Source organism: Agelaius phoeniceus, chromosome 11 (genome assembly GCF_051311805.1).
Source record: "Agelaius phoeniceus isolate bAgePho1 chromosome 11, bAgePho1.hap1, whole genome shotgun sequence".
Taxonomy (NCBI): domain Eukaryota; kingdom Metazoa; phylum Chordata; class Aves; order Passeriformes; family Icteridae; genus Agelaius; species Agelaius phoeniceus.
Genome location: NC_135275.1, coordinates 23,206,002 through 23,220,902, shown reverse-complemented (window position 1 = coordinate 23,220,902; position 14,901 = coordinate 23,206,002). Strand labels below are relative to the sequence as shown.

At 36.1% G+C, this 14,901-nt stretch overlaps 1 protein-coding gene across 7 annotated transcripts in view; it reads left to right on the top strand.

The window, feature by feature from the left end:
- The window catches only part of NR2C2 (nuclear receptor subfamily 2 group C member 2), a 38,816-nt gene that overhangs the window by 3,210 nt on the left and 20,705 nt on the right, over positions 1-14,901 (top strand). For 4 of the 7 annotated variants that reach the window (XM_054639930.2, XM_077184716.1, XM_077184720.1 and 1 more), the window contains exons 2-7: positions 996-1,079; positions 8,886-8,996; positions 9,824-10,024; positions 11,230-11,332; positions 12,375-12,554; positions 14,298-14,445. In XM_054639930.2, coding sequence (XP_054495905.1) covers positions 1,020-1,079; positions 8,886-8,996; positions 9,824-10,024; positions 11,230-11,332; positions 12,375-12,554; positions 14,298-14,445 — 803 coding nt within the window. In that variant the 5' untranslated portion in view covers positions 996-1,019. Of the gene's footprint in view, positions 1-995; positions 1,080-2,339; positions 2,440-8,885; positions 8,997-9,823; positions 10,025-11,229; positions 11,333-12,374; positions 12,555-14,297; positions 14,446-14,901 lie in introns of all 7 variants that reach the window. The other 3 variants (XM_077184718.1, XM_077184719.1, XM_077184717.1) reach the window with 2 other exon arrangements.

The following is a 14,901-nucleotide window of genomic DNA, read 5'->3' as shown; positions in this document are numbered from 1 at the left end:
CTGCTCCCTGTGTCGCTATTGTGTGCTGTATTTTTAAATTTTGTATTAAATTACTGCTTTGCAATTTTAAGCACAGGTTTCCAATGAAACATCAAACAAGCCAGCATTCAGAAATGCCTTTTTATTACTGACGCCTGAATCAGAATCTGAAGTCAAGCCCTATAATTAGCAAGTCACAATTAAAAACTGAATGCATTAATTGGAAATCTTAATTAAATTTACCTTGAAAGAAATACATCCATAATAATGATAATTAAAAATATATTGCAAGCGTTTTTTTATTGTTTCTTTGTCTTTGATTTCTTTGTATTTTTTTCTAAACCCTAAAGTTGAAGGTGGAGTTACTTGGAATAGGATGAAATGATTCTGCAGTATTTTGTTCTCATTGTGAAAATAGTATAACATTATAATAAAGAAATAGCCTAAATAATGGAAGATACATTTTAGATGAAACTGTTTATTTCCCTTATTGTGTAAGATTACTCTTAAGAATATGGATGAACGTGGTGGTTTGATGGAACGACTCAATTAAATGCCAAGCAGCATTCTTAGCTTGCTGCTCCCTGGTTCAGCATGTGGGGTAGAAGCAGTTTAATGGCAAGGTTTCTCCTGCCTGAGCTGAGGAAAGTGCCTTTGAGATCTATGAATTCTGCAAGCTGCATTAGAACTTGACTTTGAAATTAGTCCTTTCTCATTTATGAAATTAACATCTCTTCTCTACAGCTTAAATAATGGACTGGAAAGAGTATATTAGAGGCTTAATAAAGTAAAAGAATAACTGTACCTCAGCAGTTAGAACAGTATGCATGTCCCATATATGTTTATGTGTGTGTATGTATCTGCGCACGCACATGTCAATGGCACCTTCTCTTATTTGCCAGGTATTTCAAGCGGAGTTGTAAATTTTCAAAAAGTCATAGCAGAGCTTTCTTTAATACTAAGAAAAAACCCAAACTTTTGTGCCTGATGGAAGTTGCTGGCATCTTTCCAAACAGGTTCTCTAATGGTCTTGTTTCACCATGGCAACCAATATGGAGGTGCTGGCTCAGCAGGTAGTGGAGACTCAGCAGGTGGCTGAGGTGAGTGACAGATGATATCACAACAGTTGGTATATGAGATTTTGAAATTAAAAACTTATTAGGGAGTCCCTGCTGTTTACAATTAAGCATAAACAGAACAGAAGATCTTTAAAGAAAAGTGCTGCTTTACACTTGGGGGCAAGCATGAAAACAGTCCAACTGGAACATGTTTTGTTCACCCTACTTTGTTCTGGTGGCCCCCATATTAAGAGTGTAAGCAGAAACATCAACATGAGCTATAGAGAAACTTGGCTGTATTATGAATTGTTTAAAAAATTAATACAACAAAATTTATTGTCATTTGATCATTAGATTGACCTTTTGGGACATGGAAAGCTTCTGCACCTAATTGGAATTGTAATTTAGATCCACCACAGTGTTTGAAGTTACCTGTTTTACTTATGCGCCATTCTGAATTTACAGCAAAGGGGTTAACTTAAATCAGTTTTTATATTTTGTGCCCACACTTTAAAGAAAAAAAGCACAAAACCTACTTAAAGTGATATTAAGTGATTAAGTGATGTCTTGATGCATATTCACTGAAGCTTGGATGCTCAACAGCTAAAACGTTTAAATCAGCTCATAAACACAAACTGCAAGTGTTCATGGCCATAGAAAATAATTTATCTCCCTCACTATGCAAACTTCAGTCAAAAATTAAGCAAAATCTTTTGTCTGTTTAAAATTATTTGGTTTAATATCCTTGAACTTTACTGTGGTTTTTCGTAGTTACGTAATTAAAGGATTTAATAAATAATAAAGGGCAAAAGGGCTGAGAGACATCTGCAGATAAGGCCACTTTTCAGATATTAGTGTGGAGTTTTCTTTCACCTATTGAGTTAAGATTACACATGTATATTAAAAATACTTTTAGTTCAAGAAGTCCTATAAAAGAAGAAAATATAAGTTTAATTCTGGTTTTAGAAGTTGATTTGAGATTCCATACTTAGAAGTACATTTTTAAAAAAGAAATTTCATTCTTTTTAACTAAATGGCCTAGTGAGTGTCCTGAAATTAACATCTTGGAATAGTTTCAAAAAACTTCCTAAGTTTCACAGTGAAAACCAACAAGAGATTTTTCACTCTAGTTTTCTGTACCAGGTATGAATTTGACATGCTGCATTTTTTTAAAAACACTTCCAAATATACTTGGAAAGAGAAACCTGTAATGGAAAACTTTATACTATATTGGTAGAGGTTGGGTGCTGTAATAACATCTAAAGCACATAAAATATGTGACATCTGTAATTCCTCGTGCAGGAAATGCACCGTGGTAACATAGTGTGATGGTTGTATCTTGCCACTGGAGAGATCGCTCCATCTCAAGAGTGTATGAAGCTCTGTGATTTCTTCCTGGCCGGTGGGTAAATAGAGGGCTCCATCTCTTTATAGTATTTAGCTGCTGCTTAAATGATATGCCTGTCCACTGTGTAACACCATGAAAACTTTGTTCATGGAAAACCAGTTGTAAGCAGCATTATCTCATTAGGAATTCATTAATACTATGACCATGTTAATATTGAATATTTTCTTTATGAATGGCTGGCTGCCTGCTATTTGTCTTCTGTCAGTTTTTAATACAGGTAAATACATAACTAGTTTTCTTTAAATATGCTAAAATTCTATATTTGTACTCACCATATCTTAGAGAAAATGTAGAATCAAACTTGGCACTGGCTTTAAAAAATTAGAGACTTTCGGAATATGATATTTTTTATAAATGAAAATTAAATGGAAGAAGAGGGTCATTGACGATGCACTGAATTTTAGGTTATGAACTGTGAGAGACCAGTTGCAACTGGAATAACCTAATGCAAATATTAATAGCTTTACCTATATCACCATCACTTTTTCAACATAACTGCCACATGTGTAGTGGCATGGGTTTATTGAGAGCTCTGATGCCAGGCACCAAACCAGACTGTCATGCAAGTAGGCTACATTGTTTCTCTTTCTTGAGCAATAGTTCATCAGTTTTTTCATAAAATGGAATGTTTCATAGAAGTTGCTGAGTGTGTTCCAGTGTTGCATGTATTTTTGTACTTATTCTATTTTTAGGACTTTTAAAAATTGTTCTTGTAATGGTTTCAAATGATTTCACTGCTTTTGCTTCCTTGTGCTTTATACAGTGTCGTTTGTTTAATTTTTTTTTTCAATTGTGCATTTCTGAACAGATTGGATGAGAGTTCCATATTTAGTGTTTGAAGTTGCCATTACTTGCAGTTCATGAAACTGAAGAACAGAGAGCAGCTAGGGGATTTGGAGGGAATTTCAGCAGTTTCTCCTCATCCTGAGGAACTTTTGAAAAGCAGGAAGAATACTTAAGCCTTAATGCAAAAATAAGCAATGCTGCTTTTCTGAAGTAGTTATTTAGTACTGTCACTGTACAATATGCAAGTGGCCTAGGTGCAGTCCCAGCACCAACTTAGATCTGACTTGAATACTGTTTAAGAAAAATGTGTTTGTTTTTAAAGTGGAGGTGCATTCCCTCTGTCGTACCTATGATTTTAATGCAAAATTTTAAAAAAATTTTAAACAGAACTGTTGTGGGCGGGGTGTGGAGGAGGAAGGGGAGGGATTGTGCGGTGGTGGAAATAAAGGCTATTTCATTTTTCCAACAGCAGCTCTGGTGTAACCAGGAATAATTTTTAGTAGTTGCTATAACTGTCCTTGGCCAGCTCTCTGGCAGCCACAAACTATTCCTGGTGCATCCTTTTTCTGGTCAGAGGCTTCAGGGAGAGAGTTACATGAGGTTACTGTTGAGCCCTGTGCTTCCTGGATCTTGTTCATGACAGTTACATTGCTGGAGAATTTTCAGTTGCTTTCAGTTCCCTCAGTGTCCTGAAAGGAAACTATCAAAGTCTGAAGCCTTTTGGAAAGCATGTTTTCCCATGAAGCTCAAAAAATAACTGGATATCTTTGTCACATAAAATATTTTCTTGACCCTCTTCAGATATCTCTGACACGTTACATCATAAGTAGTTCTGCAGTTCAGATTTTCGTCCAGATGAAGATATGCTGGAAAAGGAGAGTGGAAACACTGTTGTTCTGATGGAACAAGTTTTTACTTTGTTTTAAGAACCCTTTATATTTAATATTTTATTGCTGTCATTGGCCACTCACTCATTTCTGATGATTTTTCAAAGTGGAGTTTTGATGCAAAGTCTTCTTAAACAATTTTTGGTTCGAATACAGCTTTTCTCAAGTTTCAATACAGCTTTTCTCAAGTTCCTGTTAACGGTACCATGAGCCTGAGAGGTATTTGCAGAAAGTGCAAATGGGAATATGGAGATTGTATCTGGTTTAGGCAGTTGGGCAGCATTTGAACTGAAGACTCTTGCCAGATGTGGCATAGCTGCTGGTGTAATAGAAGTGTGGGGTGTTCCATAAGAGCTGGTCTGAGATTTTCTTTAGCATGCAGATGTGCCAATTGCAGTATCTTCCATGATTGTTGCCTTTTTATGTGCTATACAAGGTCTTGCACTGGCATCCTATTAGGGCAGTTAAACTAGAGTTCTAGTGGTGAATTTGACTTTTATCTGCCATCCTACAAAGGGCCACTTGGGAGTGGTCAGGAGAGCTAATTCCAAGGAGAATAATTGAAATGTTTTTTAGATGTGTCTTACACCTGTCAAAGAAATGTGTTTGGATATACATTTTTGGTAAAAGCCTATTATTAATTTAATAGCTAAAGCTACTCATTAGGAAAAAATATCTATGGAAAAATAAGTCTTTCTGATTTGATTTGAGCTGCAGGTGTAAAATTTGGTACCATATTTTTCATTGAAATTCTTCAGTTGTTTTATGGGTGCAGTTAAAAATATTTGGTCTGTGATTGCTAAATTATGCTTTAATTAATATAGCAAAGAGAATAGAAATTATTGAGCCTGAAATTGGTTTACACATAATGTATTCAAGCAATTCAATTACTTTGGCTTTTACTGGAGTGCATGTAGAAAATGTTTTTCTGCTTGAGTTAGAAAAGATTAGAGGCTTTAAAAATTTCTCTCAATGTGGCCAAGGGATTACTCCTTCAATTTATTTCTCAAATGCTGCTTTTATAATCAGTGTGGGAGGGGGAAATAAGCTACAGAAAGTACTGAAAATTTGGTTAGTCAGGACAAATATTTATTATATATGTACATATGCTCATACAAACACACATAGATGCATATGTACATGATGGGCAAATCAGTCAATTACTGTATAAACATGACTATATGCCTATGAAGAAACCTTAGTTATTTCTAATGACATAAAATAATGAAATGCTTGGAGAAACTTAACTTCAAACTACTGATTTTATATATACATATATATATTTTATATATACATATATATATTTTATATATATACACCCATCTACTGGAAGTTTAATATGATTTCAACTAAAATTTAGAAACTGAAAAAAGTAGAAAAAATAAGGTAAATATACAATTATATATATATATTTGTTTAAAAAGAGAAAAATTATTAATAATTTAAACAGAAGAAACCAAATTTGATTTTGCCAGCCTTTGAAATGCACCTAATTGCCAAATACTTGTTTTTAGTTTAATGATGAAAAAGGTAGATGCATATGTGTTTAAGTGTGTCTTTGTATTTCTTGAGTTTTGTGCAGATTTTCTGTGTCACTTAAGGCAAATCGTTATTAATTTCTATAAACTTCAGCATATGAAATTATTGCTAATGGTACTTACTGGTTTGAGAGCACAAGCAATCATATTCTAGATATAAATAATACTTTCTTCTACACTAGATCACAGTTAGTTGACCTAAAGTTTATGGTGTACCCCTGCTGTAAATACACTCCTGTAGGTAATTATGTATGGATACTATTTTTAGAGAGATGTACAATAGATGATTGTGTTTTCTGTCAAGTAAAGTGCTTAATTTCAATAGTGAGCATATTTCTATGCTATGGAATCCTTGAAATTAGAAGAAAATACTAATGCTACTTAGACAACTAAATTATTCATTTGCTGCAGAAACTTTTCTAGTGGAAGTCCACTGGATTTTGTTGTTTATTGTTGTTAATAAGTTTATTGTTGTAAAACCTGTCAAGTACATGGTCACTTTCTCAAAACTTCATGTACCATAACTTTAACAAATTTAACTTTTGAAAATCTTAAAAATATTTTTTGTTTTCATCCTTTTGTCAGCTTTCACTGCAGTCTCATAAAAATGTTTTGTTGTGGAATTAATTTTTAGAGCTAAAGATGGTCTACAGGAAATCTGATGGATTTTCCTTTCAATTTTGCTAATTTTAAGTTATTTTTCCAAGTGAAAGACGATCACATGGCGCTCACAAGACCTGGGGATCAGGCCCAGCTAGCGTGGGTTTAGGAAAGGCAGGTCCTGCCTGACCCACCTGATCTCATTTTATGATGAGGTGACCCACCTTGTGGATGAAGTAAAGGGTGTGATTGTGCCTACCTGTACTTGAGCAAAGCCTTTGATACTGTCTCCCAACACTGTCCAAGGGAGGCAGCAGCCCAGGACTTAGGTGCATCTTTGTGGGGTTAAGAACTGGCTGGGTGACTGGGGCCAGAGAGTGGTGGGGAGTGGTGCCACATCCATTCTTCAGTCACTAGTGGGGTTCCTTAGGGCTGTTTTGAGCCCAGTTCTCTTTAATATTTTTATGGATGACCTGGATGAGGGGATTGAGGCCAAGGCCAACAATGTGAGGTTCAACAAGGCCATGGGTCCTGCTGTTGGGTCACCACAACCCCACACAGCACTCCAGGCTTTGGGCAGGGTGGCTGGAAAGCCACTCAACAGGAAAGTACCTGCAGGTGCTTGTTGACAGTGGCTGAATGTGAGCTGGGTGTGCCCAGCTCACACAAGAAGACCAATGGCATCCTGCCTTGGATCAAGAGCAGCATGGCCTGCAGGACCAGGGTAGTGGCTGTTGCTCAGTACTGGCCACTGGTGATGCCACATCTCAAATCCTGGGGTCAGTTCTGGGCCCTGCCATGCAAGAAAGACATTGAGGGGCTGAAGCGTGTCCAGAAAAGAGCAAAGGAGCTGAAAAAGAATCTGGAGAATCAGTCATTGAGGGTGGCTGAGGTAGCTGGGTTTGTTAGGCCTGGAGAAAAGAAGGCTCAGGGGGGACCTTTTCAATCTCAACAACTCCCTGATAGGAGGGTGGAGTCAGGTGGGGGACGAAAAGAAACGGCTTCAAGTTGTGCCACATGGGGTTCAGGTTAAACATACTTTGCAAACCCAGAAAACAAGTGGCTGTTCAATTCCAAAATGTTTAAAGAATTTCCATGCAGGTACCTTATGTCTGTCTTGTCTTTCTCCTTGAACAATACAGAAGAGTAGACTATTCTTTTTTTCTAGGTTGCCTGCAGTACATTGTGGTGTAAGGTCTGAAGTTGCATCAATGAAAGGCTAAGGATTCTACAGCTGAACAACTGTAAAACAGTTTTAAAAGACCTTCTTGCTCTAATTTAGATCTTTTAAAGGGCACATAGCTTTGTTAATAATTTGGCATGGAAGACAAGATCATCAATTAAATGTGTCCTCTAAGAGTCTGGATTTTTGGGAGTCTTTTTTCTCACCTAGGTATCTTGTTTTCTGCAGCTGAAAACTTTCGATCATCCAATAATTAGAAGACCCCTCTTATTTCTACATCTCTCCTGTCTGTTTTCCTCATTTAGTGTGCGATTTTTGTGACCTGTATTAAAGATAATTGGAGATTGTATGTTTATTTTAGATTACACTTTTATAGTATGTGGAACTACTTATGGTACGGGCAACGGGGGAGTAAATGGTGTGATTTCACTATGTCTTGTGTATTTTAATACCTCTGCTTCCCCAAAGAGACTGTAGTTCATGTTCCTTGCTATCCAAACTGTTTTTTCTTTATGTCATAAATTAACTTTTCTGTATATTAAACAAAGATTTTTCAAAGCAAGCTAAAATTGAAACTGTCCTGTTGTCCAGCTGTTAAAATTTTGATGTAATTCCAAGATTGTTTAGAAGAGGATTTGATAAAAACAACTTGTGACCATCCCAGTTTTGGATGTGTTACTGCAGATACCAGGTTGATAGAATGGTTTGGGTTGGATGAGACACCTTCCACTATCCCAGAGTTCTCCAAGCCCTGTCCAGTCCAGCCTTGGACATTTCCAGGGATCCAGGGGCAGCCACAGCTTCTCTGGGCACCCTGTACCAGGGCCTCACCACCCTCCCAGGAAAGAAATTCTTCCCAATATCCAATCTAAATGTTATCATCCATGTTTAATTCAACATTTAACATTTTTGCTCTGAAAACAGCTTTGCAAGGGATGTTTTTTGTGCTAAGTATTCAGAACTAAATTTGCATTATAGTTTGGTACTCTAGAAAGGTAAGGAATAGGACAAAAAACAATAGTATTCAGAAACAGTGTGAAAGTTAATCTCTGTCATTCAAAAATACTTTGAAATTATTAAAAGGGGAACTCCTTAACATTTTACTTACAGAAGAAAAAAATGAGACAAGTGTATAATTGAAAGTTAAAAAAAGTATTTCTGCATTTCAGTAAGCTAAAGAATCATACAGTACTTACCTAGGGATTCATTTGAGCAGCGTGATGGTGGTAGTGGTGGTTTGGTTTTGTCAGGTTCACTCCATTTCCAGAAAAAGAAAAATATTCTGATAATTCATTGAAAGCCAATCCAAGTTGGTTAAATGACTGTAACCTTTCCAGTAAATTTAGATTCTAAACTATAGGGCTATCTGATCTTTAATAAATATAGGTATTTAAAAAAGTGTTCAATACCGTAACACTGAATTAAAATTCTCTATGTTATTTACAGGTGCCAACTGTTCAGACTTCGCTATCTGAATCTCCAGTGATGACCAGCCCTTCCCAGCGTATCCAGATAATTTCCACAGACTCCTCTGTAGCTTCACCACAACGCATTCAGGTAAAAATCCAATAATTAACCAACTATCATATATTTTCTTTTTTTCTTCTCCTCCTACTTAGCTTTATACAAAAGCATGCTAAAGACTGTGGAATACTTCCTTTAAGTCTTGTGAGATTGGGTAATTTTTAGTGAAAATTAAAATTCTTTTTCCCTCAGTATTGGTGCTGACTAGATGGCTGTATATGTTAGCCAGTGAGGAGTATTAACACAGGTTAAACCTTGCCTGCACAAGCAAATCTCCTGAGCCCTGGCCACACCAAAGGGTGAGATATTGCCAACAGGTATCTGAGATTGTCTCCAAGTGGATTCCTCTTCCACTTATTTAGGAGCCAGTAGGAGATCAATCTATTTCGCATAAAGTTGGCCTTTGGGAATGCTGCACAGTGGAACTTTGTTACTGGTAGATAATAAAAAGATGTCATTAATGTATCAGAATGTATTCAATGGCAAATTACATAGGACTTACTCAGTTTTAATGAAATTCTAGTGCATATTGATATGATTACTCTACCAGGCAAAATAGATATCATGCTACCAGACAAGTGTATCAGAAATAGAAACCTTCCATCATAAGAGAATCTTGAAAATTGGCATGTGAAACAATAAGGCTGCCTGATTCCATCTTTTGATGATAACTTTAGGGAGTAACATCTTCTGTAAAATATATTGGTAGATGTTAACTGGGGAACATCTCCCTAGAGATATTTATAAAGAAAACTTTGAGAGAGCTTCTTTGTAATTTTCCACTGATATAATTCTGAGATGGAATGAAAGGTTTTAAAACAAAATTTACTGTGGTCACTAATTTCTTCAATGTTTTACAGATTGTGACAGATCAGCAAACAGGTCAGAAAATTCAAATCGTGACAGCAGTGGATTCAGCTGTGTCTCCAAAGCAACAGTTCATTTTAGCTAGTCCAGATGGAACTGGTACAGGAAAGGTGATCTTGGCAGCACCTGAGACATCTAATGCCAAGCAGCTTATCTTTACCACCACAGACAACATTGTGCCAGGCAGAATTCAGGTAAATACAGTAATTTAGATAAACCATGGAATATTTTTTTTGGGGGGGGTGGGGGTTTTGTTGTTCTTTTGTTTGTTTGTTTTGTTTCTAAATGAAATCTAAATTGCTTTAAGACCAATTGCAGTAGTTTTCTCATGACGTGGATCAGACATACTAATTTTAGGCTTCATTGTTCAATCACAAATCCTTCAGTCTTCACCTACCTCATGTATTCCATTGCACTTATCATCCCTTGTCATGTGTTCTCATTCAGCTTCCAAAGACATAAGGGAATCCTTAAGATAGTGCTTGTGAGAAGTGCCAGGATTTCTTAGTCTAAGATTCACTGATATACAGAGATACAACTCACCTGAGCAAATTTACATGAGTTCATACTTTCCATTCAGTATCAAGACATTGCAATAAAGCTCATATTTTTTGTGGGTCTTGAGCATAATCTACATGAACAGAAGCTTTGGAAAGATAATGATGTAACAATAATCTATCTCACATTAAATTTCAGATTTCTTCCTAGCAGTCTTAAAAAAAAGAATAAAACAAATGAAAAAGTGCCTGGTCTCTCTTGTTACTGTTACAATAGAGAATGTTTTACAGGAAGAAGAGTAACTTTTACATAAATATTTTTAAAATGTTATTTCAAGTCTTCTAAAATTCATTTTCCATGCTAAATAGGATATCTGACATTACAGAGGGGTTGGGTTTTTAATTTTTTCTTGGTTAAATTGAATGTTCAGAACAGAAGTTTTGGAATCCAAGGCCTTTGGAAGCTAAACTGTTTCTATTATAGATCTGAGCTCCAGGCTATCCTCTCTGAACCATACATCCCTAATAGCTAGAGAAGAGATAGATGGGAACAGCATCTGAAAGCCAACTGTCTTTGGCTAAAGTATAGCAGCCACTTGAGAGTATTTGCAACAAGAGAAAAATACTGTTGATTGCACAAGTGAAGAAACATTTGTAATAAACAAAGCTAGCAGTTTTATCTGTAATTTGCTTTGATATGACTGTTTCAAAAGTCTCTCTGTTGTCAGTAAGAACTCTCATTAAATTGCATTTCATACTACTTAATTTCATTCCAAATGCCATACTTATTCATAAATTTAGTCCTCTCTTCTTAGCTGATACACCGATCTTGTTCTATAGGCAAGACTCCTTACCTTTATATCTGGCTAATTACATGTTTTTGTTCTGGAATTTTGCTTTAGATAGTGACAGACTCTGCTTCAGTGGAACGTCTGCTAGGAAAAACTGATGTTCAGCGGCCCCAGGTAGTAGAATATTGTGTAGTCTGTGGTGATAAAGCATCAGGTAAGGAAGCCTACAAAGTGATATTGAAGAAACTTTCTTGAAAGGATGACTGGGATGAAGAGATGATTTTCATGTGCTTTAACTGATTTTAGTTACGCTCATGGCAAAAGTAACTGAGTTTTTAAATGGAAAAATATACTCTGTATCTATACACAAAAAATGGCTAAACTCTGCCTGGAAGAATATTAGGTTTTCTCCTTGAACTGAAGCATATAAATGCTTAAAGATAAATTGGTTTAAAGATAAAATAATGATTAAATTGCTCCTGGTAATTGAAAAAGACTGCTTAAAGCATGGTTCCCCACAGTGATGTGCTACCATGAGATAAACATGTCACCTAAAAATGTGTAACTGCTCCAAGAAAATGCTTCTTAGTGCTCTCTAACAAACTTAACATTTCCTGGTAGATTTTTTTCTTCTACTATCACAAAACAAGGCAAGCAGAGATTATGTGAAACCTCAGTGCTTCAGATCCATGCAGTAACAAGGAATCTTAAGATAAAATTTTTTTATTAGTCAAGGGGGTGTTCTGTGCTTTCATCCTAGAGAGAAGACACCCTTCTGTCTCTTTCTCTCACTTTCTTTTCCTTCTTTAAGTGTTTATGAAATTAAAACAATACCAGAATTAATATGGACAGAAAATTTAAATTAAGATTGCATTTTAAATTTTGGTGTAAAATTACTTGTTTTCTGAAATTACTCGAGCTCTTAGCTGATATAGTCTCTAAATGTATCCTATAGTCTGTAACAGCAGATAGAATTGTATCTGTACTTAGACAGAGTGGGAGCTACACCTTCATCAGCCACACATTCAGAAATAGCCTGAGCCTTCCTCTCTTCTCTCCACTCTCTCATCAAAACCCCTGACATTAGGTAAACCAGAAATATCTTGTGAGACTGTAGTAATGCCTTCATGGTCCAAAATGCTGGCACAAATCCAAAACAAATTTAAAGGGCGACTTACAGTGTTTTACTTGGTTAAAATTAATATTTCTATGCTAAAATATAAGTAATTTTCAACTGATATATATATGTTTCCTAGGTCGTCACTATGGTGCTGTCAGTTGTGAGGGATGCAAAGGTTTCTTTAAAAGGAGTGTGAGGAAGAATTTGACCTACAGTTGTCGTAGCAACCAGGACTGTATCATCAATAAACACCATCGGAATCGATGCCAGTTTTGTAGGCTTAAGAAATGTCTAGAGATGGGCATGAAAATGGAATGTGAGTGTTAAGTACTCAGTGTGATATTAGTGCCTACCAAGTAACAATTATGTGGACTACCATTTGTTAGTGTGTTCTCTCTGTTTTGGTATATGTTGCTGGAAGGAAACAGAACTGCTTTGGCAGCATCTAGTGCACCTTTCTTTCATCACCATTTTATGTCTGAGGTGCAGTAGTGGTTTGTTCTGAACCACGTCTCCAAGTACCGTTGTCTTTGAGGAGCCCAGTTACAGCCTCACTTACAATGCGTGTGCCAAACACAGTGTATGTTTATAATAGAAAATATTTTGACATGGATTGACATGAATCTGAGTCTAATATTCTGTTTTGAGAATCTGCTTTCCTTCCAGTTTTTGTGGCTTTTTCAGCCAGTGATAGAAAACAGTCTTTTTTTTCCCCTCTTTTTAAATTTTAATGTCAATTTTATAATTTGTGAGCAGTGTTTTATGAGGCATTGTACAAACTGTCATATGTTTTAAAATATGCTTTCATGTTTGTATGTAGTATTTCATACATTTCCAGTGCTAGCAGCCAAACACTTTGTTTCAATATATTTTTGTTTTCAGTTTATATCAGCTGTTCTTCAATTTAGCACTACGTGAAACAATTACAAGGTTGTTTTGTGATCTGATCTAAGCAGGGTTAGTTCCAGCCACTGAGTTCAAGGGAGGCAGAACTTTAAGCTGTAAATAGGAACATAATTGTATTTGCACTCTGAAACTCCAGACCTGTTGTGATGATTCTGCTGCTTTACGCACAATGTGCTGAATCTAAGATGAGATGTTTGTACAAGAAAAACTGCTGCAGTTCCAGATAGTAAACTTTCTTATTCCAATATGATTAGGGTATATGTTTATTGACTTCACTGGCTTTGAGTCAGGCCTCTGATTAATTTATATGTATTCACCAAGCCAGTAAATTTGATATGCCAACTTGGAAGCCCCTACATTTTGCTAATAGTAACAGCAATAGTAAAAATAAAACCAGGAACTAAGTAACTCTTGCTGGTTGTGAGGATAACTTTCTGTAATATGTTTAATAATAATATTTTAATATTATAAAGATGCACTTTTCACTTTCTTTAAAAGTTACAAAGTAATTGCTTCTTGCTTTTCTTTTTCATTTAAAAATTTCCTACACTTGTTCGGCACTTCAGTGACTGAACTCAGTTTGTTTTAATTCTCAAGTATAAATGTAGATCATGAAAGGGTTAGTTTTGGAACACTCTTCCCTAACTGGGAGGTATTAATGGCTGTAAGTGAAGTGTATGTCATGTAGAAAGTATCCTCTCAAGGAATTTACCTGCATCTCTCAGGTAACTTGCCTCTCTTGACTTTTTCAGGGTTCCTTCTGGGTTTGCATTGTTTTGTGTCATCCAGAATAGAAATCTGCCTAACATTTAGATATAGCTTGTGCCTGTAAAAAAAAATACAAATTGAAAACACAATCTGTAGAATCTTCCATCTTATCAAATGCCCAAAAAAAGAGCAATATTTTATTCCAGATCAGCAGCACTTGAAGCAAAAGATTAATCTGTGACTTTCTTAGTTAAAAGTATATGTAAAAATACACATACTCACAGATATAGTAAAATTGGAGCCTGCATTTCTTCCCTCTTGGTATTAAGTTTCCAGTTTTTAGCTGAGCTGGTACACTATCATAACTGCAGGAATTTTACTTACTTTTTGTATTTTTCATTTGAAATATTTCCTTTCAAATCTGTATGTTTCTGTCTTTATGTAGCGGTTCAAAGTGAAAGAAAGCCTTTTGATGTGCAACGTGAAAAACCAACCAACTGTGCAGCTTCTACTGAAAAAATCTATATAAGAAAAGATCTTCGAAGCCCTCTAATAGCAACTCCAACATTTGTGGCAGATAAAGATGGGACACGGTGAGTACCTCAGTTCCATGTATCTTCTTTCACGTCATTTGTGCATATTACTTTGCAGTCACACTATATTCTTTCTCCCCTCTGCTCTCAGAGGGAACAGAAAAGAACTTTAATGCACACATCATCTGTTTCCATTACAAGGCCAATGTAGTTTCTGCTTCTCATGAAAGTTTTTATGTCTGCATACAGGTATGTGGTTTTCAGTTCAGAGCTGGCTCTGGTCCAGCCAGGTCAGAGCAATGCAGAGCAACTGAATGATACTCAAGCAGAAAGCACGTAGGCTAATGCTGTGATACATTTGAGTTAGCACTTCTCTGAAATCAGACCTGCAAATGGCAGACTCAGGCTTCGTTCTCCTAAAGACACTAGTTAGGGAGACTCAGTGACTGCTGACTCGCATCCCAAGAGCCTGGTTTCAACAATACAAAACAGCAGCTTCCTTTTACTCTATGGAAG